This window comes from Arachis stenosperma, chromosome 8 (assembly GCF_014773155.1).
Source record: "Arachis stenosperma cultivar V10309 chromosome 8, arast.V10309.gnm1.PFL2, whole genome shotgun sequence".
Classification (NCBI taxonomy): Eukaryota; Viridiplantae; Streptophyta; class Magnoliopsida; order Fabales; family Fabaceae; genus Arachis; species Arachis stenosperma.
Genome location: NC_080384.1, coordinates 53,690,150 through 53,718,028, shown reverse-complemented (window position 1 = coordinate 53,718,028; position 27,879 = coordinate 53,690,150). Strand labels below are relative to the sequence as shown.

Below are 27,879 nucleotides of genomic sequence, written 5' to 3'. Positions count from 1 at the left end.
CTATTTAAAAATTTTAGTGGGCCAGTAAATAAAAGAAATGGAAATCATGTGTTCGACATATATTTGATAATAGGACTGTTAGTAATTTAATTTATTATTTAATTCTTTTAAAAGATGTTATATATATTAGCATACATATAAATAATTAATACTTAATTAATAACAAACTAAGATAAATTTTAGATACGTAAATTTTGAATTTTAAATTTGTAGCTCCTGAATATAATTTTCAAACGAACTAATTTTTTGTTGACTGATTGTGTTTTTTTTTTTACAATACCAATTTAAAACTATATTATGCCTAATGTTTTAACAAAATATTATTTATATATTAAAATTAATTACTAAAATCTGTTATTAAGTATTTTTATATAAATATATACATTAGTAATTCAATTCACTTTTAGTATGTATTTTATATTTTTATGTATATTTTATATTAATAATTAATTTTAGTAATTGATTTTGATATATACTTTAAAAAGTTAAGAAGAGCCTATTATGATAAAACCAAAAATGTTTAATTTTTTTGTTTTTTAAAATTAGAAATGAGCTCGAACATGAGACTTTTAGATGAGTACGAGAAAACTATGTCATTTGAAATATAATTCGTCCATGAAAAATTAAATGTTTAGTTTACAACAACAACAACAACAACAACAAAGCCTTGTCCCACTAAGTGGGGTCGGCTACATGAATCAAACGACGCCATTGTGCTCTGTCATGTATCATGTCTACAGAGAGACCGTTTACATGTAGATCTCGTTTGACCACCTCACGGATGGTCTTCTTAGGTCTTCCTCTGCCTTTCGCTCTTTGTCCATCTTCCATCTCATCCACCCTCCTGACTGGATGTTCTATCGGTCTTCTTTCCACATGTCCAAACCACCTGAGACGCGATTCAACCATCTTTTCCACAATGGGTGCTACTCCAACTCTCTCCCTTTATCTTCATTCCTTATTTTATCCAATCGCGTATGACCACTCATCCATCTCAACATCTTCATCTCTGCCACATTCAGCTTATGTTCGTGCTCCCCTTTAGCCGCCCAACACTCCGTACCATACAGCATAGCCGGTCTTATAGCGGTGCGATAGAATTTACCTTTAAGTTTTAAAGGCACTTTTTTGTCGCATATAAAACCAGATGCACTCCGCCATTTTGACCAACCTGCTTGGATCCTATGATTTACATCCTGTTCAAACTCTCCATTATCCTGTATGATGCACCCAAGATACTTAAAACTTTTAACTTTTCGTAGGATGTTTTCTCCAATCTTCACCTCTATATTGGAGTTTTCCCTTCTCAGACTGAATTTACATTCCATATATTCCGTCTTGTTACGGCTTATGCGCAGACCATACACTTCTAGAGCTTCTCCATAACTCCAACTTCTTATTTAGGTCTTCCCTTGACTCTCCCATAAGGACGATATCATCGGCAAAAGCATGCACCATGGCACAGGCTCTTGGATGTGCTCTGTGAGTACTTCCAAGACTAATGTGAAAAGGTATGGGACTTAAGGATGATCCCTGGTGTAATCCTATACCAATAGGGAATTCCTCTGTCACACCACCTTGAGTCTTCACACTAGTTGTAGCCCCATCATACATGTCTTTGATTGCCCGAATATATGCGATCCTTACTCTCCTCTTTTCTAAAACCTTCCATAAGACCTCCCTTGGTACCCTATCATACGCTTTTTCCAAATCAATAAACACCATGTGCAGATCCCTTTTATTACTACGATACCTCTCCATCATCCTTCTTAATAGGTATATCGCTTCAGTGGTAGATCTGCCTGGCTAAATCCAAATTGGTTCTCTGTTACATGTGTCTCTTTTCTCAACCTCCGTTCTATCACCCTTTCCCATAACTTCATAGTATGACTCATAAGCTTAATCCCTCTATAGTTTCCGCAACTTTGTATATCCCCCTTATTCTTGTAGATAGGTACCAAGGTGCTCTTTCTCCACTCATCAGGCATCTTCTTGACCTTAAAATCTCATTAAAAGCTTGGTTAACCAGTTGATGCCTTTTCCTCCAAGACCCTTCCAAACCTCAATCGGGATATTATCAGGTCCTACTGCCCTGCCATTTTTCATTTGCTTTAGAGCCTCTTTACCTCGAAGTCTCGAATCCTTCGATAGTAGTCAAAGTTTTGATCTTCTTCCCTTGTGCATAATCGACCAAGGCTCGGAAGAGTCTTCTGTCCCTCATTAAATAACTCGTAGAAGTAGCTCTTCCACCTTTCATTAATCTTCTCCTCTTGAGCCAACACCTCTCCATCCTTATCCTTTATGCACTTAACCTGATCCAAATCTCTCGTTCTTCTTTCCCGACTCTTTGCAATTCTATATATACATTTTTCTCCTTCTTTCGTGCCCAAAGACTGGTAGAGACCCTCATATGCTCTTGTCCTTGCTTCACTTACAGCCACTTTTGTCTTTCTTCTTAGCCGCCTTATATTTTTCCCAGTTATTTGCATTGCGGCATAAAGACCACTCTTTAAAGCATTCCCTTTTATCTTTATCTTTCTTGTATACTCGCATTCCACCACCAGGACTCCTTGTCTCTTGGTCCTATTCCTTTAGATTCACAAAAACTTTCTTTTGCTGTTTCTTCTAATAACTTCTGCCATCTCCTCCACATCTCTTCCGCGCTTCCATTCCCATCCCACTTTGCCTCTTCTCCTACCCGTCTTAGGAAGCTTCTTTGTTCCTCACCTTTCATCCGCCACCACCTCGTCCTTGGGTTCTTCGTATGATGTCTTTTCCTCAATTTTTGCTCAACGCGAAAATCCATGACGAGCACCCTATGTTGTGTTGTCAAACTCTCTCCCGGGATAATTTTACAGTTAATGCAAAATTTCCGGTCGACTCTCCTCAACAAGAAGAAGTCGATTTGAGAGCTTGTCATGCCACTCTTATAGGTTATAAGATGTTCGTCTCTCTTTTTAAAACATGTATTTGCGATGAGAAGATCAAAAGTTGAGGAAAAGTCCAAAATAGTTTTACCTTCGGCATTGATCACCCCGAAACCATGACCTCCGTGAATACTCCCATATCCAGTCACTTCTCTCCCAACATGGCCATTTAAATCTCCTCCTAAGAAAATCTTATCTCCCAAAGGTATGCCTTGAACCAAACTCTCTAGATCCTCCCAAAACCTTATCTTGTGTTGTTCGTCTGAACCCACTTGCGGTGCATAGGCGCTAATCACATGGAAAGCACCTCCCTCCACCACAAGTTTGATAGAGATGATCCGATCTCCCACCCTCTTGACATCCACTACGTCCTTCTTCCACTGCTTATCCACAATTATTCCAACCCCATTCCTATTCTTCACCTTTCCTGTATACCAAAGTTTGAAACCAGAAGTATCCAACTCCCTAGCCTTTGCACCAACCCATTTCGTTTCTTGTAGGCACATAATGTTAATCTTCCTCCTTGTCATGGTCCACCACCTCCATGGCCTTTCCTGTTAGAGTGCCTATGTTCCATGCAGCGGCTCTTGCTTCGACACCGTACTCGAGCCATACGGCGCGTTGCTTCCGGGCAACGACCTAGCTTTAGCGCAATAATGTCTTTGATTCATGTCATGGGGGTTCGGCTATATTTTTATGTTGGTTGCCGAAAACCTAACACAACCCTCCTCCTTTATCCGGGCTTGGGACCGGCTATGTACCGCAAGTGTAACATAGGCGGAGTTAAATGTTTAGTTTAATAAAACAAAAAAATTTTTGGAACGTCTATGAATTTTTGGATCGCAAAACAACAAAATAAAATAAAATTGTACCATGTGTTACAGCAAACTTCAATGCTCCTCTAGAGTAATTTTTGTTATTAATCTCCATCATAAAACATATAAATAGCTGAAGTCACTGATTAAAATAAGTGCAACATCTGAAACACTAGAATATCTAAAATAGAAATTATTGAGACCATTAATTTTTAGTATTTTTAGTAATTATTTAATTAATATAAATATTAAATTATTTTTAATAAATAAATTTTATTAATTTATATGTATAAATTTAAAAAAATATAAATATAAATTATATATTTTTTTGTGTATAAAATATTTATAAATATAAGTACAAATTATTATTAATTAAATACTAATAAAAAATAATAATATTTATTAACAATCAAACATTTCTATATTTAAAATGTTTCTTGTATAATTATATTACATGGTGTCAAAACCACAATAAACCTCAATAATGGTGGGTTGTGGATGATGACTCACATATCCATTTATGAGTTATTTTAATTTTTTTTTTTATTATAATTTGATTGAGACCGAATATCTAATATCTAACTTTGTCTAAGAGTTTAATTAATATTAAATTTACAATATCTAAAAATATGTATTTTATTATCTTAATTTATGAATAATTAATTTATTATTTTATTAATTTTTTATTTTAAAAGATCTTGATCCTATTTTTTATATCGTATATTGTATTTTATATATCGTATATCATAAGATACACATAAACAATAATAATAGATAAAATTAAACTTTTACTAAATATATTCAAATCAAATATAAATCATAATTCATGTCATTTAATAATATTCACAAATATAAAAGAAATAAAATGATTAAAATACATATAAGTTTTGGTTGAGCCATTTAGATAAAAAAAATAAAATTAAAGACAAAATAACATAATAAAATAGGTATATATAAATCATATAATATTAAGAAAGGAGCATAGTGAGAACAAAATTCTATCAAACATAACATATGATCTAATAATAAAGTAATAACAGTAAAACAATAAAATGTTAGAAAAATACACCTGTAAGTCACTAGATTGCAAAAGCCAATAAATAATATAAGGAACAAAATGTCAAGAAAGTAACTTATCTCATATCTCTAATAAAGAACGGTGATTACAAAAGTTGATATTATTGATAGTTTGAGAATTGTTAAATTATAATATAATTAAATATATTAAATTATTTAATATTAAATAAAAAGTCAAGAAATTCTGAATTTTTTTTATTATTTGAATGGTATGATTTATCATCATCATATATTTCTTACACTTTTATCATATTTTTTTTAATTGTAATTTTTAGAATTTAAACCCTAGATTTTTGAATTGAGGAGAGAGAGATATAACATACGAACTAAAGTTTATTAGCGAGTTATTAATCTTTTTTTTTTTTTTTGGACAAGGGCCATTAAGGCCCGAGCTACCCAAAAGAACAACACAGCCCAATCCCAGCCCAACCTAAATATCCTAATTCATTCAATCTGTCCAATCCCAACCCAACCTAAATATCCTAATTCATTCAATCTATTTTGAAGCGCACACACATCTTCCTATCTTTTTCCCTCAAATGATGCAGCATCAACTATGAGGATTCATTGGATTGTGAAGCTGATTGATGTCCTTCTTCTGTACCCCTGAAAGTTGCTAGAAGCAATGAGGAGCTCTTGCAAAATCTCGACGCCCCGCGCTTCAAATTGGATCCCTCCTTGTCTATGAAATTATGCCCTGCAGAGTTGCGATTCCTCCTTGATGATTTGATAGCCTGAGGAGGGTGGAGACTTGAAGCTCCAATTATTTTGTAGGTTGCATGTGTAAGTCATTTTTGCTACTTCATGAGCCAGTGAATTTTCTTGTCTTGAGATCCATGTAAAACCATTGCCTGTGTATCAATGTTGCATTTTATCCAATCCTTGGGTGGTGGATGCCAGGCTGCATTGAATTTGAGCTCTGGAGAGGTGGACGGCAACCTCTTCGAACTCGACTCCCCTGAATCAATGGACACAGTGCTTGACCGCCATCTTCTGCGCTTGACGCCACCTAAGCTGCTTGATTAATCGTTTACATGGCTCCTGCACCTTCCATGGGATCCTTGCTGCTGGGCGATACCCGACTCATTTCTGAAATCCTGTTTTCACGCCAAAACTGGGCTATCCTCTTTTTGGACTGAGTCACTCTGGGTAACACTTAGAGCTTTTGCCTCAGATCACAAATGCTCTGGCTAAGAGACGTTTCTTTTTTGTATTATCAATGAAATGAGACAGGTGATGTTTCTATATAGCTCGTCTCTTCACATATCTTGCTCATTCTATGATTCTTACTTTCATTGTGCTAACACGCAGAATTTCTAGTGGTGGTTGCCTGCTCCAATTGAATGAAGGTTCCCTAATTCTGCTTCTCTGGCTACTTTATGTGCAAGAAGATTCCTTCTCTGGGAGTCCAAGTTATGCCCCTACCAGGTAATTGTTCCAATAACAACTGAATATCCTGAATAATTGCCCATGCTTCACCAATTGGACTCTGGATTTAATGCTTGTATGATTTTTAGTTATCTGATTCAATGAGAACTTTTTCCATGAACAAATTATTTGCAATGATTAGAGCTTGTCTGATTGCTAAGCTTCTGCTACTGTGACTGAGTTTGCTTGAATTAATCCTGTGAAACTAATAAAATCTTTCCTCTATTATCTCTGTACACCACTGTTATAGCTCCTTTGCCTGTATTCTTTTGAAAGAAGCATCCACATTTGCCTTGATCCAATCGCAGGGGTGGCCTCCAACGAACCTCTCTCGTTCCTTTTTGAACCTGTCTTTCTTTTAAATTTATCTTCTTTTCCGCTATTCTCCAAAACAGATTTTTCATTAGTTTAGCCCTCTTTATAGTCCAGCTAGGATTAATTTCTTGCTGCTGGTACACTTTCTGATTTCTAGTCTTCCATATCTCCCACACCAGAAATCCTATTTTACTAATTCTTCCACTGAATTCAGTAACTGTTTCTGTTGTTGGAATACACTGACAATCAGCTCCGAACCATGCAGCCCTTGTCCACTCACATAGCAATAATGCATGCTCTGTTGTTTCCACCTCTTTATTACAAATCTGGCATATAGGACTCCCAGCAATTTTCTTCTTGAACAAATTTGAATTTACCGGCACGATATCATGGGCTGCCTTCCACAAAAATGATTTGATTTTAGAGGGAACTTCCATTTTCCAAATTTCTTTCCATAACTCCCTCCTAGCATCACTTGTGGATGGGTTTCCATGATCTCGAGATTGAAATTCTCCTTTTGCTGCGAAATAACCTGTCTTTATAGTATATATACTATCATCTCTTGCAGGCCAGTATAAATTATCCTCCTTATTCACAAAACTAATTGGGGTTCTAATAATAACATCACAAATTTCTGGCGAAAACATGCTTCTGATTTTGCTCTCATTCCAACCCCTTCCCTCTTCAATGAGCTCTTCAACTTTCTGACTATCTTGTCTACCATTCCCCAGCACCTTACCTACTTCAGCTATCCAATTATCTCTCCATATATTAATTTTTGACCCATTTTCAACACTCCACTTTCCTTTCCTCCTTAGCAATTCTCGTCCATGCAGAATACTTTTCCATATCCACGAAGAATTCTTCCCAACTTGCGCCTCCCAGAAATTGCCCTTTGGGTAATAGACAGCTTGTAGAATTTTTACCCAAATTGCATCTGGATTCTTCAAAGCTCTCCATGCTTGTTTTGCAAGATGCGCTATATTCTGCATTTCTAAGTCCTTGAAGCCCAATCCCCCTTCGATCTTGCTCTTTGTTATTATATTCCAGTTCTTCCAATGAATACCTCTCTCCTTTCCGGATGTCGCCCACCAAAATCGCGCTACTCTTGAATTGATTCTCTTGCAAAACTGCTTGGGAAATTTTATCACATTCATAGCGTAAGCTGGTATGGCTTGCACAACCGCTTTAATCAGAATTTCCTTGCCAGCTTGGTTCAGTAACCTCTCTTTCCATCCTTCAAGCTTGTTCAAAATTCTCTCTTCTATCCACGACAAAGCCCGATTTAGAGATCTTCCCCAAATTGCAGGTAGTCCTAAATATTTTCCTGGGGATTCCCACGATGACATATTTAGTATTTCTTCAATGCATACTCTTGTTTGTATTGAGACTTGATGTCCAAAGGTAATACCAGATTTATCTAAATTTATTCTTTGCCCCGAGGCCTCTGTATATTCATTAAGGACTGTTATTATCTGATAAGCCTCTTCTTCTTTTGCTTTGGCAAAAATAATGCAATCATCTGCAAATAAAAGATGCGTAATTGTTGGGGCTGTTGGGGCAATTCTTAGGCCTGAAATTCTATCTTCTTTTTGTGCTTCCTCCATTAATATAGTAAACACTTCCGCTGCAAGAATAAAAAGATAGGGCGAAAGCGGATCTCCCTGTCGTAATCCTCTTTGTGGTTTTACTTTCCTTGATAGGTCCCCATTGATTTTGAACTGGTAGTTGGCACTTTTAACACACTCCATCACTAATCTTACCCACCGTTCATGAAACCTGAAAGCTGTGATGACCCGTTCCAAGAAGTCCCACTCCACCCTATCATATGCTTTGTTTATATCTAATTTAACCGCCATATCTTGAGATCCATTTCTACCTTTTTTGTTGAGGCTATGATATATTTCCTGCACAATGACTAAATTATCTTGAATGAGACGCCCTCCCACGAATGCACTCTGTATCGGTGATATTATTTTCTCCATTATTCCCTTAAGTCTTAACACTATGACCCTTGCCAATATTTTGTAAATAAAATTACAACAGCTAATGGGTCTTAGTTGGTTAAGACTTTCAGGGTTCTTGGTTTTGGGTATTAATACAACTATAGTTTCCCCAATACACTCCGGTATGTATCCATTTTTGAAGAAACTTCTCACTGCTTCACACACTTCCTTGCTAATGACATCCCAATACTTATGATAAAACAATCCATTCAAACCATCAGGTCCAGGTGCTTTGAGACTTCCCATACTGAATACTGCCTTTTTAACTTCTTCATCTGAAACTTCCATCAGCAGCTCGTTATTCATCTCTTCTGTAACCCTCTTAGGGATTTTTCTAATGGTGCTATCAAAATTCTGTCTTCTTGTTGAAGTGAACAAATTCGTGAAATGATTAACAATGTGTTCCATTATTTCTTCTTTGCTATTCAACCATTGTCCTGAAGCATCCTTCAATTTTTGAATACTATTTCTATCTCTTCTCTGAATGGTGGTTGCATGGAAGAAAGAGGTGTTTTTGTCCCTTAGCCTCAGCCATTTTACCCTTGCTCTTTGTCCCCAATACTTCTCTTCTTGGCTCCACAAATTAACCAATTTCTCCTTTATATTCTGCATCTGCTCTTGTTTTTCTTCTGAAAAATCAGAGGCTTGTAATTTTTTAAGTTCCTCCTTCAAACAATGAATCTCTTTGTCTGCCCGTTTGAAGGTAGTTTTACTCCATTTTCTTAACTCATCCTTACAACTCTTGATTTTATTAATTAATCTCCCCCATTCACAGCCATTAGGTTCTCGTTTACTCCATCCCCTTCTCACTACATTCTCACAATCTTCATGGTCTGCCCAAAAAGCTTCAAACTTAAAACTCCTTCTAATATTATGCACAGGGTTCAAATATAAAATTAGAGGACTATGATCTGAACTAGTAGCGGGCATTGACGAAAGATAGGCATGTGGATACATCATCCTCCACTGCCAATTGCCCAAAGCCCTATCTATCCTTTCCCTTGTCACAAATCCATTTCTTGGATTGCTAAACCATGTGAACCCTCCTCCTTTCAATTCCAAATCTATGAGAGCATTTGAATCTACAAAATTTCTGAAGTCTCTGACCTGGTTTTGCGGCTTCGGATGCAGTCCCACCTTCTCCTCTTGACTCAAAACGTCGTTAAAGTCTCCTATGAAGAGCTGAGGTTCACCTTCACTTCTGCAACTGACCGTGATCTCCCTCCATTGCTCTTGTCTTTTTTTAAAATTAGGGTTACCATATACAATATTACATAACCACATATTTCCTTTTTTATCCACAATTCGAGCTTTAATATAGTTATCACACCAAAAATAAATATCAACCTTATATATTGCATTCCAAAACAAACATAGACCGCCGGACAGACCCCGGGGTTCTACACAAAAGGCATTTTCAAAATGAAGTCTCTTCTTAATTCTACTTACAGTCTTTTCTTTTGCTCTTGTTTCAATTAAAAAGATTATTGTCGGCTTAATCTGTTTACATAGACTATGTAGTTCCGAAACTGTCGCAGGAGCCGCTAACCCGCGACAGTTCCAACTTATGATGCTCATGGTTGAGTTGGGGGCATGATTAGGCCCGCCTCCTCAGCCTTCGTATCTTCTGTTGCTTCTTCATTGCCATGCTCTTCTCGCATTCGTTGCCCTTTCCATGAAATTGTTTGGACCATTTTGCTCTTCTTACTTGTTCTCCGAATCTGTGTCAAGTAATTCGCTGCTTCAGTAATGTCCTCTAATTGTACCTGTGCCTCTTCCTCTCTTTTTCTCTTCAGTCTTAAGCTATGAACAATTCTCTGAATCAAGTCAATCTCATACTCATATGTTACTGTGGTTGCATGGTTGCTGTACTTTTCTTCCTCCTCTTCTTCATCTGCAAGTTCAACAATGTAACTCCGTCCATCTTCAGTCCTATGAATTTGCTTTTCCTTTTTTTCTGGCATTTTTTCTTGGCTCCATTGTGCTCGGATCTTCTCAAATTTGTGTCCTCCCTGATTGCCTCCAATTTCTCCTCTGTCTAAATCCAATTTCTGCACATTCTCACTCTTCTTTGTTCTCCTGATTTCCCTTTTCTCATTACCTAATTGAAAATTGTTCTTGGTTGGATTTTGGTGCACATCAGCCCTCTTGAATACTAATGCTTCATCATTTCTCCCAGGCCCATCTGTACTTTCTTGGTTCTTGTGAAAGATCTCCTCAACTTGTTCATTTCTGTCTATGTGATCCGCCTCCTGCATTATTGAAGTCTTTTGCTTATGGATCCTTTGTATGGGCTTTACTCCATCCCTTTTCTGTTGCAAAGTGTTAAGTGGGCCATTCAAAGCTGGCCCAATTTCTATATCACTAGGCCCTTTCTCCACATTTAAAAGATTCCTACTCCCATCCATCTCTTCTCCTACAATCCCATCATGTCTATCATTATCTTTTTTCGTTTCTTCTTCCAAGTGCTGAGTATCACCATTTTCGAGAAATTGGGTATCTTTTTTCTCACTCATTCCTTCTACTTCCATCTGCTGCTCCTGCTGATAAAATGGGGCCTCCTCCACTTGTACAAATCCTATTTGTTGTGAGAACCTTCTAGTAGCATGTAATCCTGTCCCTATACCCTTAGCTCTGGCTCTATCTACCTTCTCCTGACTTGCCTCTCTTTCTCTTCTATCTCTTTCCCATACCCACTCGCTATTCTCTGTGTCTTCACCACGCGCCACCGATGAACTCCCTTTTGAACTGTTATTACCACCACCCTTTTTTCTGATTCCCACCTTTTCAGCCACTGCAGTAATAGACCTAAGCTCCGGAACTGAAAGGTCTGGCCCATATTTTGGTAAACCTGAATTCTCACTATCCATTGCTATCACCTCTCTGCATCCTCTTTTATCATGCCCAATCCTTCCACAATTATAACAATAATCACATAACCTTTCATATTTAAAGGACGCCCTTGAATAGCTACCATCACTTCTCCTAAACCAAAATCCTGTCTTCAATGGCTCCAAAGCATTCACCTCTACTCTAACCCTCAGAAACTTCCTAAGCAAATTTCCATCAACATATGGATCTTCTACTTCCAACACTCTACCCAATGAGGCCCCAATCTTCTCTGCAATATTCTTGTTTAGCTTCTCCAAAGGCAAAGCATGAACTTGAATCCAAATAGCAAGGAAATTATAACTTATCTCTTCAAAGGAAAGCTCTGGCCTCCACCACTGCAAGCTGAGCATATGCCCGTCCACCCTCCATGGACCTTCTTCATAACACTTCATAGCATCTTCTTCATTTTTAAAATTGAACAAATATGAGTTTGTGCCCATATTTGAGATGATCAATCCTTGAGGCTCACCCCACATCCTCTTTATTGTTTTTTCAACAGTAATCTTGTTTACATTTTTCTCTGTCAAAAGTCTTCCAACTAGCTTCTTTGTTATTTGAAACTCACCGGCATGATGGTCTTCATCTAGGTGAAGAACTTCTCCTCTTAAAATAGCCATGAGCTTGAAGTACTTCCTAGCAAAGAGGAGACCTGGCCTCGTACACTTCTGATAGTTTTGGTTAGTATTTCTATTTTTTCTTTGCGAAAGCTCCGCTGTCGGAGATGAACCAGCTTCCTGTTGAAGTAGTCGCTCTAGCTATCTAGAGAATATGCTCTCCTTGCGAGAGAAAAGAAGGTGAAGTTAGCGAGTTATTAATCTTAAAAATCAAGTTGAGTGAATGGACTTGAATCACCGGTTGGATCCTTTGCCTCTATTTGGTCCAAATTTATTTTTTCATACTAGTCATTCAAATTTTTTTTTATCATTTGGACTTTGTTAGTTTATTATTGGGCCAGCCAAGATTCTTTCTTTCCTTCTTCGTTGGAGATGAGCTATTATTCCTTTGAATGAGTGAAATGGACTTTGAATCCAATTGGACTTAATGCTTTGTATTAATTTTCTGCACCATTAAGTAAATTAAATTACACTTAGTCGGGTTATTAATCCACTAATAATATTTAGTTATCATTAATTAATTTTTTTGTTAGTTCTTTAAACTTAACATACATTTATGTCATTGCTAGAGATATAAATTTATATATTTTTTATCATCAGTTTAAATATTTTAAAAAATATTTACAAATAAAATTATTGTGTTTTAAGATACTACATTAATATATTTTGTGATTTTTTTTTACAAAAAATATAAAAATATTATACGGAAACATAATTTAGTAACACTACATAATAATAATAATAATAATAATAATAATAATAATAATAATAATAATAATAATATGTGGAGCTTTACAAGTTTTATCTAAATAGTTGGTAAAAGCTGAGGAGTACAAGTGAGAGAAAGTTGATAGGATACAATATTGTGATACATAAAACAAATAAAAAACATAGAAAAGAAAGCAAAGAAAACAGTAACACATAAAACAAAAAGCATATTTCCAAATAAGAAATCTCATGATACAGTCTGAGAGAAAGAATTTGCTTGGTAAGGTATTGGCTTCAAATAAAGTGGTTGTTTCTTGCTAATGTTCAACCCACTTATCTCACTCATATCTATCAATGCACTATTATTATTATTATTAGGAACATTCCAATCAAACCAATAAAGAAGATTAGCAATCACATACTCAAGAGAAGCAACTCCAAATGACATTCCAGGACAACCCCTTCTCCCAATACCAAATGGAATAAATTGAGAATCTATCCCCTTGTAATCAATTTTTTGGTTACCTTCAAATCTTTCAGGAATAAACTCTTCAGCATTGTCCCATAATTTAGGATCTCTATGAATTGCATATGAATTTATATATACTGTTACTTTTTTGGGAATGTGATACCCTTTTATTTCCACACTATTTGCTGTCTCTCTTGGAATTAAAAATGGACCTGGTGGATGTAATCTAAGAGTTTCTTTAATTACACACTTCATGTACTTCATTTGATTTAGATCATTTTCCTCTATCATGGATTTTCCACCCACAATTCTTCTTACCTCTTCTTGTACTTTCTTCATGACCTTTGGACTGTTAGCAAGTTCTGCAAAGGCCCATTCAATAGTTGATGAAATACTGTCACTTCCTGCAACTAACAGGTCCTACAATTAAGGAAGATGCATAATCAATTTATTGAATAATAATAATTAAGCATTTAAGCACTTTTCAGTCTTAAGTCTTAACATAAATATTTCAAAGTTATTTTAAACAATAAATAACTTAGTCATAGTGTTAGGTGTAATTAATCTTGGGAATCTTTATCTATTAATAGGATTAAGTGTTAGTATATATACTGTAAGAACAGAATATATGGCTTTGACAATCTCAAAGTTCCTAGACCTGTTTCTAACAATACTGCCTTAATCTGCAATTTGAGTGTTCATGAATCTACTTCCTCTTATACCTCTGATTTTGTTTCTCTTCATCGTAATCAGCCATGCCCATCTTGAATGTTACATCCAATTCTTGTAATTCAAACAATAATCCAGTCTTATAAGCTTTGTTGATGCCTTTAGCAAGTTTACTAGCATTTATCTTGTGGTTAATAAATCACAGGCACTCATAGCATTTCAAATTATAAGAAATTAATGGAAACTGATAAAAGGGGTGAATTTCCATCTAAAGCATTTACTGATTTTCTTACACATGAAGGTATCCAACATAGACAAGCTTGTGCACACACTCACTGAGCTTGCCACAGCCTCCCTCCCAATGCAATTTTGGGAGGATGCCTTGCTTACCTTAATAGTTAATATACATCATTAACAGATTACCTACTACAGTTTTGGAAGACAAAAGCCCTTTTGAATTATTGTTTAATCAAAAACCAGATAAAGTTTTTGGCTGTGCTTGGCTTGCTTTCCATTTCTTAGACCTTGTAATAAAGTAAAATTTGATTATAAAAGTGAAATGCTTATTTCTTGGTTATGATTCAAACCACAAAGGGTACAAGTGCATGCTAAAACTGGGAAGGTGTACTTGGCAAGACATGTTATTTTTTATGAGTTTAAATTTCCATATCAACTCCTACTCTCAATGCTACTGACTCTACTATTTTTTATCTGGTATGAGGACAGACCACCATCTATCTCCAGCTATCAAAAAGAACAAAAAGATGAAATCATGAGGTATAAAGCCAGGTTGGATGGCAAGGGATTTCACTAGGTTGAAGGGGTGGATTATGAACAAATATACTCACCAGTTCTTAGACCAACCTCTTAGAGCTTGTTTCAAGCCCTTGACAGCCACTTTTCGAGCATTTGGATTTCAAACACTAAATTTGATGTATCTTTATTTGTTAAGCATAACTCCACTAATATGATCTACCTATTAGTATATGTAGATGATATATTATTGTAACAGGAAACAACAATCAAGAAATACAGCATCTAATCTCTCAATTACACAAAGTATTCTCTTTGAAGGATTTAGGCAGATTCAATTTCTTTTTGGGATTAGAAGCTACATACTTACCACATGGAGATCTAATGATATCTCAATCAAAATATGCAATGGAAGTCATAGTGTAACTGCAGTCAAATAGTCAGAGACTGCAGTGACTTAGTCATAGTGTTAGGTGTAACTAATATTGGGAATCTTTATCTGTTAATAACACTAAGTGTTAGTATATACATGTAGAGTACACAATTATTATTCACTCAAGATTATAGATATGTTAGTATGTTTCTTCAATAACAAAGTGTCTTCAATCCTCTGCTCCTTTTCTTCTCTTTCTTTACTAATTGTCATAGAATCCTTGCCAAGATTCTATATTTGTATGAAGAAATAAATAATATTTACTTAAAAAGGTGATAACTTTATAAAGGGATATATATGGTAATAAAAGTAAGAGAGAATTGAAATCAAACCAAGAGGAGTGCTTTCATGGTATCTCCATTGAGCTCAAACTCAAGCATGTCCCTCTCTTGAAGTTGAAGAAGTATATCAACAAAGTCTTTATTATTCTCATCTCTTTTCTTTCTCTTATGCTCTTCAATGACTTCTTCTAAGAACTCATCTAATTCAGCAAAAGTAACCTTTAATCTTGACATGAAACCTGTAAGAACATCAACCCAATCCAATGAAGGGAACAAATCTCCAACCCCAAATTTTAAAAATTGTGACATCATCTTCCTCACAACCTCGGCAATGCTTTTCCGACCATCATCACTAGTTTCGAACCTTAGCCCGAAAATGCACCTATAAGATATGTTGCTTGAGGTTACAATAATCAGCTTAGAAAGATTCACTGATGACCCTTTTGCACAAGCTTCATGTATGGAGTTAATCATTGTTGATACTTCATTTGTTCTAACGGGATGAAAGGACTTCACCTATATGTTTGAGAAATGAGAATTTGGATATGAATATAAATATTAAGTACAATCTTATTAAATATATAATTATTTATATACACTACTATAAAAATCATTTTTAGGGGTCATTTTTTTTAGCGACAATAAAAATTGTAGTTAATATATTTACTAACAATTAAACATTAGTTGTCTTATACTGTCACTAAAAAAATTTAGCGACAATTATAATACAATTATCTATAAAAAACTTTTTAAAAAAAACTTTTTAATGGTCGTAATATATATATATATATATATATATATATATATATATATATATATATATATATATATGTAATTATAATATATAATAATAAAAAAAGTAACCTCTAACATTTCGCATTAGTATAGGATCGAGAAAATAGTCACATCGAAAGAGTGCAATGTACGCAGCCTAATCTAATAATTACATTAATAGTTGTTCCCATGATTTGAACTCTTAACCTTAAGATATACGAAGACAATTCAATCGTTACTTCAAAGCTCCTTTCATTATAACATATAATAATAACAGAAAATATATAATTACTATAAAAATATAGGTTAAATAAGACATCTAGTGATAATTGTGTTATTGCCATTAAAAATAATTTTTATTGTAATGATATCTCCTCATGTCAATTTAAATTTTTCGAAAAAATGGATTATGATATGGTATTAGGAATTTTATAATTTAAAGGGTTCATAGTTTGATGATTATTAACTTTAGAAGAAAGAATTTTAATATCACATTAATAAAATAAGAAAAAAAATCTATGTAAAAAATTGACACTAACTCCAATAATAAACTCTTGAGTAAACATCCAATCCGGTCCTTATCCATTTTCACGAAGGATAAAGCGATTCTTGTCTAAAAAAAAGGGACACTTCGACTCTCGACCTTTTTATTTTGGGACAATATGATCTCTCTGTTAAAAAAATTATTTAAATAATAATAAAAATTGGTTTTGTGGGAGTTTTATTTGTATTTTGTGGGGGTTTTAAACCTCTACAAATTATTAATAAGTTTGTTTTTGAAAAATTTCTTCACCAATGGTGGTTAAGTGAAGAAAAACTATCAATAAAAATGATGCCACAAAAAAATAGTAATTGTAGTACAAATACTTTTTAAAAGAAAAAAATAACATCGAATAAAAAATGAAAAAAAGAACTTTAATGTTGATAATATTGGTATTAGTGATGATGACGGTAGAGAAGATAATGATAATGATAAATCAATAAAAATAATAGAAGTAGGAGCCATAATAATGAAAATGAAGAAGGTAATGGTAGTAGTGATAGTAATTAGCTATATTATTGAAAATAATTTTGTGAAAGTTTAAAACCCCCACAAAATGCAAATAAAATTCCCACAAAACCAATTTTTATTATTATTTAAATAATTTTTTTAACAGGGAGGTCATATTGTCCCAAAATAAAAAGGTCGAGGGTCGAAGTGTCCCTTTTTTTTTTACAGAGATCGCTTTGTTCTTTATAAAAATGGACAAGAACCGGATTGGGTGTTTACTCTAAACTCTTGCACAAGGGATATATAGTATTAGACATATAATTATTCATATATCTCTTTTTAAAATCTTTAAGTTTTTGAAAAAAATAGTTTTATGCATGCATGTGGTATTATGATATTAAAATTTATATGATTCAAAAGTATAGATTTCAATCCTTATTGACCGCAACATAAATAATTTCATTGTAAGATAAAAAAAATTTATGTAAAAATTTATACAAATTCTAAAAAAGGTTCTTACATGAAAGAATTTTAGAAATATACATTTATTTGTCTACTCCTATTAACTTAAAATTTTAGAAAAAATAATTCCAGCACATAAGATCAATTAAAAAGAAAGAAAGCCTATAAAAAAAATAAAAAAAGAACTTTTGTTTCTTATTAACTTAATTTTTTGAAAAAACTCGTTTCATGACCTTTTTTAAAATATTCTTTGGTTTCTCTTATATGTATGAAATAAAATATATATAAAGTCAAATAATTATGATGAATATATTTTGAATAAGAATGAAGCTTTTTTTATCAAAATTCTTACCCTATTTGTGTTTAGAAGCTCAAGAACACAGAGCTTCCTTTTGTTTCTCCATTCCTCTCCATAGGGTGCAAAAGCAATCTCCTTGCATTGATAGAAGAAAACCTTGGCAGCTTTAGTGTTTGCTCTATTGGAGAAAGCAACATCATGTGTTTTCACTATTTCTTCAACAATATCTGCTGAAGACACAACTAGTGCTTTAGTTTGCCCTAATTGAAGCAACAAAATAGGGCCATATTTGTCAGAAAGTGCTTTTAAGGATTGGTGTGGAAGTGTTCCTAGTTGATGAAGGTTTCCAATTATTGGTAGCTTTGGTGGAGATGGTGGAAGTTTATTGAACTTGTTGTTTCTTCTTGTGAACTTAATAAGGACACACAAAATGGTTATGATTATGAAACATATGGTAGAGAGGGTTGAATTTGGTTGATGTTGCAATTTCTCTAGAATTGATGATAGAACAAGTTCCATTTTAATTTTTTTGTTTTTGTGTGTGTAAGAAAAGTTGAGGTCTCTTGATTAATATAATGCTCAAGATGGTGTTGAAATAATTCGTGTGTGGTATTATTAATGTTAAGCTATTATCTTTTTAAAGACTTTAAGCCGCAATAAATACATAAATCGTGTTACATTTAGAAAGTATTATATTAAGAAATATTTTCTTGTAAATTATGAAATTGTTAGATAAAATTTGTGAATTATTTTATATCCAATTATATTTGGTAAATATAAAAAATTAACTATTTATTAATTATTGTGTATAAAAAATGTATTTTTTAGGTAATTTTTTATGACTAAAAAACGTACTTGATCTTTTTAAAAAATATTTTAAAATATTATTATAAATAAATTTTATAATTTAATTTGTCTATTATAAATTTAATTATTCTACTAGTCATAAGATGTTTGGTTATTCTAGTAATTAATTATTTAATTAAAATAATATATAAATTAATATATAAATATATATAATACATAATGCATGTTGATTGATTTATCGTTTAATTTTAAATTTATATGAAATATTTTTGCTTTCATGTGATAAATAATGCATAGATTTGATCAATTATTACCATTTAAAAAATCTTAGTGGGACAGCAAATTAAAGAAATGAAGAAATCTTGTGCCACATATATTTAAAAAGACTGTTAGTAATTTAAATTATTATCTTAGTTTTTCAAAAAAAATATGTTATATATATTAGTATACATGTGAACCAATAAAAATTAATTAATAACCAACTAACATAAATTTGTCCGATGGTATGACAGCGAACTTCAATTGTCGTCGTCTATCGTGCCACAATCATTGTAAAGATGCTGTGTATATTGTATGGTGTACGTCAAAATGACAATAAACTTTGTATACTTATTAAATTCATTCTAATTGTTTCTATAAAATAAAATTATGAAAATTTACATATTCATATTTTGACTACTTATATATTTATATTTTTTTATTAGTTTTTGGTTGGTGTCTAGTTGTCATTATATATATTCCTTTTTAAAAATTCAAAAAGTTAAAAGTTGAGAGTACCATAGTTTTTCATTGGTTGAGGACATATGTAGAACATAAGAATTATATCATGCCTTTACATTGTGATATAAGCACCAAGATAAAACCAAATTTCTAAAAAGTTGTTCTAGTTGTTATATATTTTAATTTATGTATTACTTTTGTTTTGGTGAATGCTTCTTTTACATTCAAATTATGCTTATGGTTTTAAATTAACTCATATTTCTTTGTCTTAATTTTTGGTTTGTGTTGCTAAAATTAGTTTATGGTAATTGTTAGATATAAAACCAGTTAACCTAAGAAATTAAACTATTGATAGTGCCATTTTGTATGCTTAATGTGTCTATATTAGTAGTGAAAATGGAACTGTTTCAGTTGTTGTCTTTATTCGCTAAATTTAGATGATTGTATTTGCTTCAAGGGATTGTTTGGGTTTAGTTTTGTGTTTTCTAATTGATGTTTATTGTTTTTTTTGCCGATTATGAGAATTTTTACAAGAATAAGGAAATTTCGAAGGAGGAGGATAAAAAAATACAGGTCCAAATAGATGTGTCTTTAAGGTAGCGTTTGGTGGAGAGACAGAGACAGAAAGACTGAGACTGAGAGACAGAGACTAAGAGACAGGGATTGAAATAAATCTCAGTATTCTGTTTGGTGCAAAATAGGAGACAGGAGTTGAAACAAGAATGAAACTCCAATTTAATTTGCACAAAGGGTAAAATTGGAATTAATTAATTGAAATGAAAGTATTTTAGGTATAAAATGTTATTAAAGTTTCAGTTTTTATCTCTAAAAATTTCAGTCCCCTGTGTCCCTACTTTTTGGAGGTACTGAAATACTGAAATTTTGGAGACAGAGACAGAAATTTTAGTACCAGTCTCTGAACTAACAAACACGATACTGAGTCTCAGTCTCTCAGTCTCTGTCTCAGTACCTGAAAACAAACATTACCTATAGGATTACTATAACCAAATAGATGTAACAAACAATAAAACTTACATTGATGTTAATATGTTTACAGCTTGAAAAAATGATGTGCACATTCATATATACTTAGAAAGTTTATTGATGAATAAATTAGATTCTTTGACAATCAAAATAAGAATCTAATAAATTTTTCAGAGTATAAATTACTTAATCTAAAAAATGTTGAAAATCCAGCAAAAAAAATATTCAAAAGTTTAGCTAAAAATTCAAAATTTAATGACAACTAGAATTACGATGACTATCTAATTAAAACCACCCAAACCTCCAAAGATGATCATCAAGATTTGATTAAAATAAACATATGCACAAAAACAAAAGTTAATTTTTTTGTTTAAGATTAGTATCAATAAGTGTTGCTTATTCAATCTTCTTCCCCAAATCAATCTTCATGACCTTAACAACTAGGGCAGTGCACTTTTTACGCTAGCAACACTCTTGATTAATTAAAAAGTGTTATTTTTTAATTTTACTAGTTATAACATGTTTGATTATTCTAGTAGTTAATTGTTTAATTAAAATAATATATATAAACTTATATATATATATATATATATATATATATATATATAATACATAGTGTTGATTGATTTATCGTATAATTTTAAATTTATATGAAATATTTTTTCTTCCATGTGATAAATAATGCATAGATTTGATCAATTATTACCATTTAAAAATCTTAGTGGGGCAGTAAATTAAAGAAATGAAGAAATCATGTGCCACATATATTTGACAGCGAACTTCAATTATCATCTATTGTGCCACAAGCATTTTAAACGTGCTGTGTATATTGTATGGTGTCAAAATGACAATAAACTTGGTTGCTTTTTATTGTGCCAAGTGGGGAATGAGTAGTGGAGTTCTGATGGAGGGGGTGGATGAGACCTTATGATAGGGCAATACTAACATATAATGTATGTGAATATATATACATAGAACACATAGTATTGTATATCTGATAATAAAATTATATTTTATTTAAAAAAAAAAGTAATAGAACATAGACAATGTTAATGTTGTAAGTATAAAGATGGTATAAAATTAGTCTCATATCAAAAAAAGTAAGAAAGAGTAAAAAGTTTATAAGATGAGAAATCCGTTAACTCACTACCTTAAGGTTTTGAGTTGGATATGATATTTTTTTTTTATCTTATGTTTTTTCATTTTATTCCTTTTCGAAATTTTTTCGATAGTCGAGAACTTTCTACAATGGTCCAATAGACAATTGATCATTCATTCTTACTCTTTTCTGTATTTTTCGTATAATTTTATTATGTATGAGAATAGACACTTTTGGAATAATGATTTTGACTATTAGTAGAGCCAGCAAATTGTTGTGTACATGTGGCTCTTGTGAATCCAATTTTATGTGGTTTGTGATATGAAATATGTAAGTATTATTTAGTAGTTATTAGTTTATATTTTTTAAATGTTAGAATATTTAATTTAAGTTTATATATTTTAATTTTATTTATTTAGTTAATAGAGTAGGTTTTATATTAAGAGGTTTAGGATTTTTTTACTTTTTAACCTAATATAATACGCTATATAAATATTTTTTAAATTATTGTAGCTGTCAAATAAAAATAAGAGAAATGAAAATATATTTTTTGATTTTGTGATAAAATTATGTAATATGTATTTTAACTTTTTGTAATTTAAATATTATTTAATAATTATTATTTTATATTTTTAAGTATTAGAAGGTCACATTTAATTTCATGTATTTTTTTGTTTTCTAAAATAATAATTGCTTCAGTTAAAAATAAGAATGAGAACATTGTTATATCATTTCCGTGTAATAAGATTCATAATATAACTGCAACTACAAGCTTATCTTAAAATTTCAAACTATACATATATGTTATTATTAAAAATATAATTATTTACATATTTTTTAATATCAATTTAAATTTTAAAAAAAATAATTTCATGATATAACATTAAAATTTTTATGATTAAAAAGTCTAAAATTTAATTCCTGTTATCTTTCCAAAAAAATAGCATATGATAAAACAAAAAAAAGTAAATTTATGCAAATATTCAAATAAATTAAAAAAAATTGACCAACTACTTCAATCTATCATGAATTAATTTTTGGTTTGTCATATTATTAAGTGTCTTTTTATTTATTTATTTATTTAATTTATTACTATTCAAATCTTACAAACTATTCACAGGATATCTTAAAAGATGCTCAAAGTAGGTTTCTTTGAGTTAAAGCACACCATACATATACACCACAAAAACTAAAGGCCACATTATTTCAAATATACCATTTTCTTTAGGTGGATAGTTATTTTTTTGGTGACTAACTATCCAAAAAAAAATTACACTTGAAAATTATCCAAAAAAATTTCACATATTAATTAAAATAAATTCTTTCAAAAATTTTAAAAAATTTGAAAATAAATTATAAATTATTAATTATTTAAAAGACACAGTACTTTTATAAAATATAGAATATAAGATATTTTTATAAATTTTTTTTAACAACATAAATTTAGAAGAAAAATAAATATTTAAAAAAAATATCTAAAGTACATTATTATCAAAATATAATTACGTAAGTCATTATTAATATAATAATATAAATATTAAATATATTAATATAAAAAATAAATGATTGTTTGTTAAAAATAAATATAGAGATTATTATATAAACATTAATTTAAAAAGTACAAAGATTTGATGGTATAATATTAAATTAGTCAAATAAAAAATATTAATGAATTAAATAATTAAAATATAAATTTATTATATAATAAAAAATAATATATATAAAATTATTAAATTATATAATATTTTTTATTTTTTAAACACATATTTCGTATATAAATATAATTTGTTAAAATTTTAGGAGAGTCGAGACACTGCTCACTTTCTCTAGATTCGTCCTTGAGTACAAGTAAGAGAAAGTTCATAGGATATCCTAATATAGTACTTACAAATATAAAACATACGAAACAGTAACGCATAAAACAAAAAACATTTCCAAAAATAAAAAATCTATATGGCGAAAAGTAAATTAAATCGCCATTTAAAGGAAATACTACTCTCATGATCATTCCCAGAGAAATAATTTGCTGACATTGTCAATAACACGTTTGAATTTCTTTCCACCATTGGAGGAAAAAACTTAACAAATGAATAAATGATTAAATTCGTTTTTTAATTTTTTTATTATTTAAATTAATTTTTGAAAGAATTTTTTAATTTAATTTATTTTTTTTTTAATTTTAAGTTGGTCACATTATTACTTCTATTATTGACGACGATAAAATTTGCTAATGAAATATTAAGTGACACTATATATATATATATATATATATATATATATATATATATATAACAGTTTGAATTGACCGTTAATATGATAAGTCTATAAAATTACGTGAAATTAATTTTAAATTGAGCAATTTTAATACTTTTAAAAAATTTTAATTTAGAATTTATTTAATATAATTTTATAAATTTATCATGTTAGGAGTCAATTAAAATTGATAAATATGTGTTTTAGTCAATATGATGTCATTTAACATGTTATATTAATAAATTTTTATGTCATTAACAATGAAAATGATGGAAGAATTAATGTGACTAACTTAAAATTTTTGAAGAACAAAAAATTAAAATAAATCTTTCGAAAATAAGTTTAAAGAACAAATAATTTTTCAGACAGGGATTGAATTTGATCATTCATTCCTTAGCAAATTAAATAAGGTGTTGGTTTCAAATAAAGTGGTTGTTTTTTGGTAACGTTCAACCCACTCATCTCACTCATATCTATCATTGCACTATTATTAGTATTAGGAACCTTCCAATCAAACCAACAGAGAAGATTAGCCATCATATACTCAACTGAAGCAACCCCAAATGAAATTCCAGGACAACGCCTCCTCCCAAAACCAAATGGGATCAATTGAAAATCTTTTACCTTATAATCAACTTGTTGGGCACCTTCAAATCTTTCAGGAATAAACTCTTCAGCATTGTCCCATAATTTAGGATCCCTATGAATCGCATATAAATTTATATATACAGTTACTTTTTTGGGAATGTGGTACCCTTTTATTTCCACACTATTTAATGTTTCTCTTGGAATCAAAAATGGACCTGGTGGATGTAATCTAAGAGTTTCTTTGATTACACACTTCATGTACTTCATTTGATTTAGATCATTTTCCTCTATCATGGATTTTCCACCCACAATTCTTCTTACCTCTTCTTGAACTTTCTTCATGATCTTTGGATTATTAGCAAGTTCTGCAAAGGCCCATTCAATAGTTGATGAAACAGTGTCACCTCCTGCAACTAACAAATCCTACAATTAAGGAAGATGCATAATTAATTTATTGTAAATTATCTTAACATAATAATAATAATAATAATAATAATAATAATAATAATAATAATAATAATAATAATAATAATAATAATAATAATAAAGCATTTAAGCACTTAAATAATTAACTATTATTATTGAGAATCTTTGCATTTATTGTAAATTATCTTTGCATTTTTTCTCCTTGTATACATGTATATAGATACACTTTTAAAAAGATAAATATGTTATGTTTAACAATTTAATTTTTATACACCAATAATATAAAATATTAACTATAAAAATATAAAATATTTTAGACCGCCATTATACTCAAATTATATTCAATGTTTAATACATTACTTTATTTTTATCTAATAATTATTGCTCTGTAAGAAGACAACATATTTTGGAAAAAGACAATACGTTAATAATTTCATTTGTGGGGTAGGGAGCATATAAAATCATGCATGGACATTTAAAAGTCATATATAGAGGACAAGGATTCTATTACTTTGTCTAAAAGAGGTTCATGGTATTTATTTTTATTTTAAGTCATGGAATCGTTGCCAAGATTTTATATTTTGTTATAGAATATAAGATGAGAAAGATAACACATCCAACTCAAAATTTTAAGACAATAAATTTATAGGTCTCTCATTTTATAAACTCCTTACTTTTTTTTACTTTTTTTGATGTGAGACTAATTTCATATACTTCTCACACTTGTAATATTAACATATTTAATTTGTACGAAGAAATAAATAATATTTACTTAAAAAAGTGATTACTTTAAAGGGATATATATGGTAATAAAAGTAAGAGAGAATTGAAATCAAACCAAGAGGAGTGCTTTCATGGTATCTCCATTGAGCTCAAACTCAAGCATGTCCCTCTCTTGAAGTTGAAGAAGTATATCAACAAAGTCTTTATTATTCTCATCTCTTTTCTTTCTCTTATGCTCTTCAATAACCCCTTCTAAGAACTCATCTAATTCAGCAAAAGTAACCTTTAATCTTGACATGAAACCCGTAAGAACATCAACCCAATCCAATGAAGGAAACAAATCTCCAACCCCAAGTTTTGGAAATTGTATCAGCATCTTCCTCACAGCCTCAGCAATGCTTTTCCTACCGTCATCACTAGTTTCGAACCTTAGCCCGAAAATGCACCTATAAAATATGTTGCTTGTGGTTGTAATAATCAGCTTAGATAGATTCACTGAGGACTCTTTTGCACAAGCTTCATGTACAGAGTTAATCATCATTGATACTTCATTTTCTTTAATGGGTTGAAAGAGCTTTACCTATATGTTTGAGATACACAAATTTGAATAAGAATATAAATATTATACGATATGATTAGATATATAATTATTTATATGCACTATTAAAATTAATTTTTCTTGTAGTGATATCGTCTTTAGCTTAAATTAAAAAAAATCGCTCATAATATAATATCAGAATTTTTATAATTTAAAAAGTCTATAATTTGATGATTATTAATCTTGAAAATAAAAATATTTCAATGCATGAGGCATATATTAGAAATATAATTATTTATATTTTTTCCTATTAAATTAAGTTACGTTTTTGGAAGAAGTGATTTTATATATATAATATCACAGTATCAAAATTTATAGACCAAAAGTCCAGATTTCGATCTTTGTTGACTATAAAAGAAAAATTTTTAGCATAAAACCAAAAAAAATTATGTAAAAATTCATATAAATCCAAAAACTCTTATGTGAGAATATTAGCGATATAATTATTTATTTGTCTTCTCTTATCAATTTAAAATTTTGCAAAAAATAAGGTATTAGAATTTTTAGAATTTAAAAGTTTAGAGTTCATTGTTAACCTCAACAAAAAAAAAAATAGTATAAGACTAATAAAAAGAGAAAAAAACCTATGCACAAAAAAATTTACATAAAACTCCAAAAAACATTTTGTTTAAAAAACCGTTTTACAGATATAACCATTTATATATCTACGCTTATCAACTTTAAGTTTTTAGAGACATTCTTTAGTTTCTCTTATATGTAACAAATAAAAGAAAAATCAAGTAAATTTTTTTGATGAATAAAAAAGAAGTTTTTATTTGTGATTCAAAATTCTTACCCTATTTGTGCTTAGAAGCTCAAGAACAAAGAGCTTCCTTTTCTTTCTCCATTCCTCTCCATAGGGTGCAAAAGCAATCTCCTTGCATTGATAGAAGAAAACCTTGGCAGCTTTAGTGTTTGCTCTATTGGAGAAAGCAACATCATGTGTTTTCACTATTTCTTCAACAATATCTGCTGAAGACACAACTAGTGCTTTAGTTTGCCCTAATTGAAGCAACAAAATAGGGCCATATTTGTCAGAAAGTGCTTTTAAGGATTGGTGTGGAAGTGTTCCTAGTTGATGAAGGTTTCCAATTATTGGTAGCTTTGGTGGAGATGGTGGAAGTTTATTGAACTTGTTGTTTCTTCTTGTGAACTTAATAAGGACACACAAAATGGTTATGATTATGAAACATATGGTAGAGAGGGTTGAATTTGGTTGATGTTGCAATTTCTCTAGAATTGATGATAGAACAAGTTCCATTTTAATTTTTTTGTTTTTGTGTGTGTAAGAAAAGTTGAGGTCTCTTGATTAATATAATGCTCAAGATGGTGTTGAAATAATTCGTGTGTGGTATTATTAATGTTAAGCTATTATCTTTTTAAAGACTTTAAGCCGCAATAAATACATAAATCGTGTTACATTTAGAAAGTATTATATTAAGAAATATTTTCTTGTAAATTATGAAATTGTTAGATAAAATTTGTGAATTATTTTATATCCAATTATATTAGGTAAATATAAAAAATTAACTATTTATTAATTATTGTGTATAAAAAATGTATTTTTATGACTAAAAAAATGTATTTGATATCTTAAAAAAATATTTTAATATATTATTATAAATAAATTTGATGATTTAATTTATCTATTATAAATTTAATTATTCTAGTAGTTAATTATTTAACTAAAATAATATATAAATTAATATATAAATACATAATACATAATGATGATTGATTTATCGTTTAATTTTAATTTTATATGAAAT

At 30.7% G+C, this 27,879-nt stretch overlaps 2 protein-coding genes across 2 annotated transcripts; both read right to left on the bottom strand.

The window, feature by feature from the left end:
• Positions 1-12,869: 12,869 nt before the first annotated feature.
• On the bottom strand, positions 12,870-18,506 carry LOC130943470 (cytochrome P450 71A1-like). Its single transcript, XM_057871361.1, has 3 exons — positions 17,967-18,506; positions 15,439-15,903; positions 12,870-13,671 (listed from the first exon to the last, which is right to left on the bottom strand). Exons 1-3 carry the CDS (start codon positions 18,429-18,431, stop codon positions 13,030-13,032), a joined length of 1,572 nt encoding a protein of 523 aa, XP_057727344.1. The 5' UTR covers positions 18,432-18,506; the 3' UTR covers positions 12,870-13,029.
• A 5,637-nt stretch (positions 18,507-24,143) lies between these two features.
• On the bottom strand, positions 24,144-27,446 carry LOC130944127 (cytochrome P450 71A1-like). Its single transcript, XM_057872294.1, has 3 exons — positions 26,907-27,446; positions 25,628-26,092; positions 24,144-24,786 (listed from the first exon to the last, which is right to left on the bottom strand). Exons 1-3 carry the CDS (start codon positions 27,369-27,371, stop codon positions 24,169-24,171), a joined length of 1,548 nt encoding a protein of 515 aa, XP_057728277.1. The 5' UTR covers positions 27,372-27,446; the 3' UTR covers positions 24,144-24,168.
• Between the last annotated feature and the right edge of the window lie 433 nt (positions 27,447-27,879).

Bases quoted from the DNA above. Each gene is read 5' to 3' on its own strand.
- LOC130943470 (XM_057871361.1), bottom strand. From the start codon at position 18,431: ATGGAACTTGTTCTATCATCAATTCTAGAGAAATTGCAACATCAACCA. The intron at 15,904-17,966 runs GTAAGAATTTTG...TCAAACATATAG, and splicing joins AGCTTCTAAACACAAATAGG to GTGAAGTCCTTTCATCCCGT. The intron at 13,672-15,438 runs GTTTGATTTCAA...CCTTAATTGTAG, and splicing joins CCATGAAAGCACTCCTCTTG to GACCTGTTAGTTGCAGGAAG.
- LOC130944127 (XM_057872294.1), bottom strand. From the start codon at position 27,371: ATGGAACTTGTTCTATCATCAATTCTAGAGAAATTGCAACATCAACCA. The intron at 26,093-26,906 runs GTAAGAATTTTG...TCAAACATATAG, and splicing joins AGCTTCTAAGCACAAATAGG to GTAAAGCTCTTTCAACCCAT. The intron at 24,787-25,627 runs GTTTGATTTCAA...CCTTAATTGTAG, and splicing joins CCATGAAAGCACTCCTCTTG to GATTTGTTAGTTGCAGGAGG.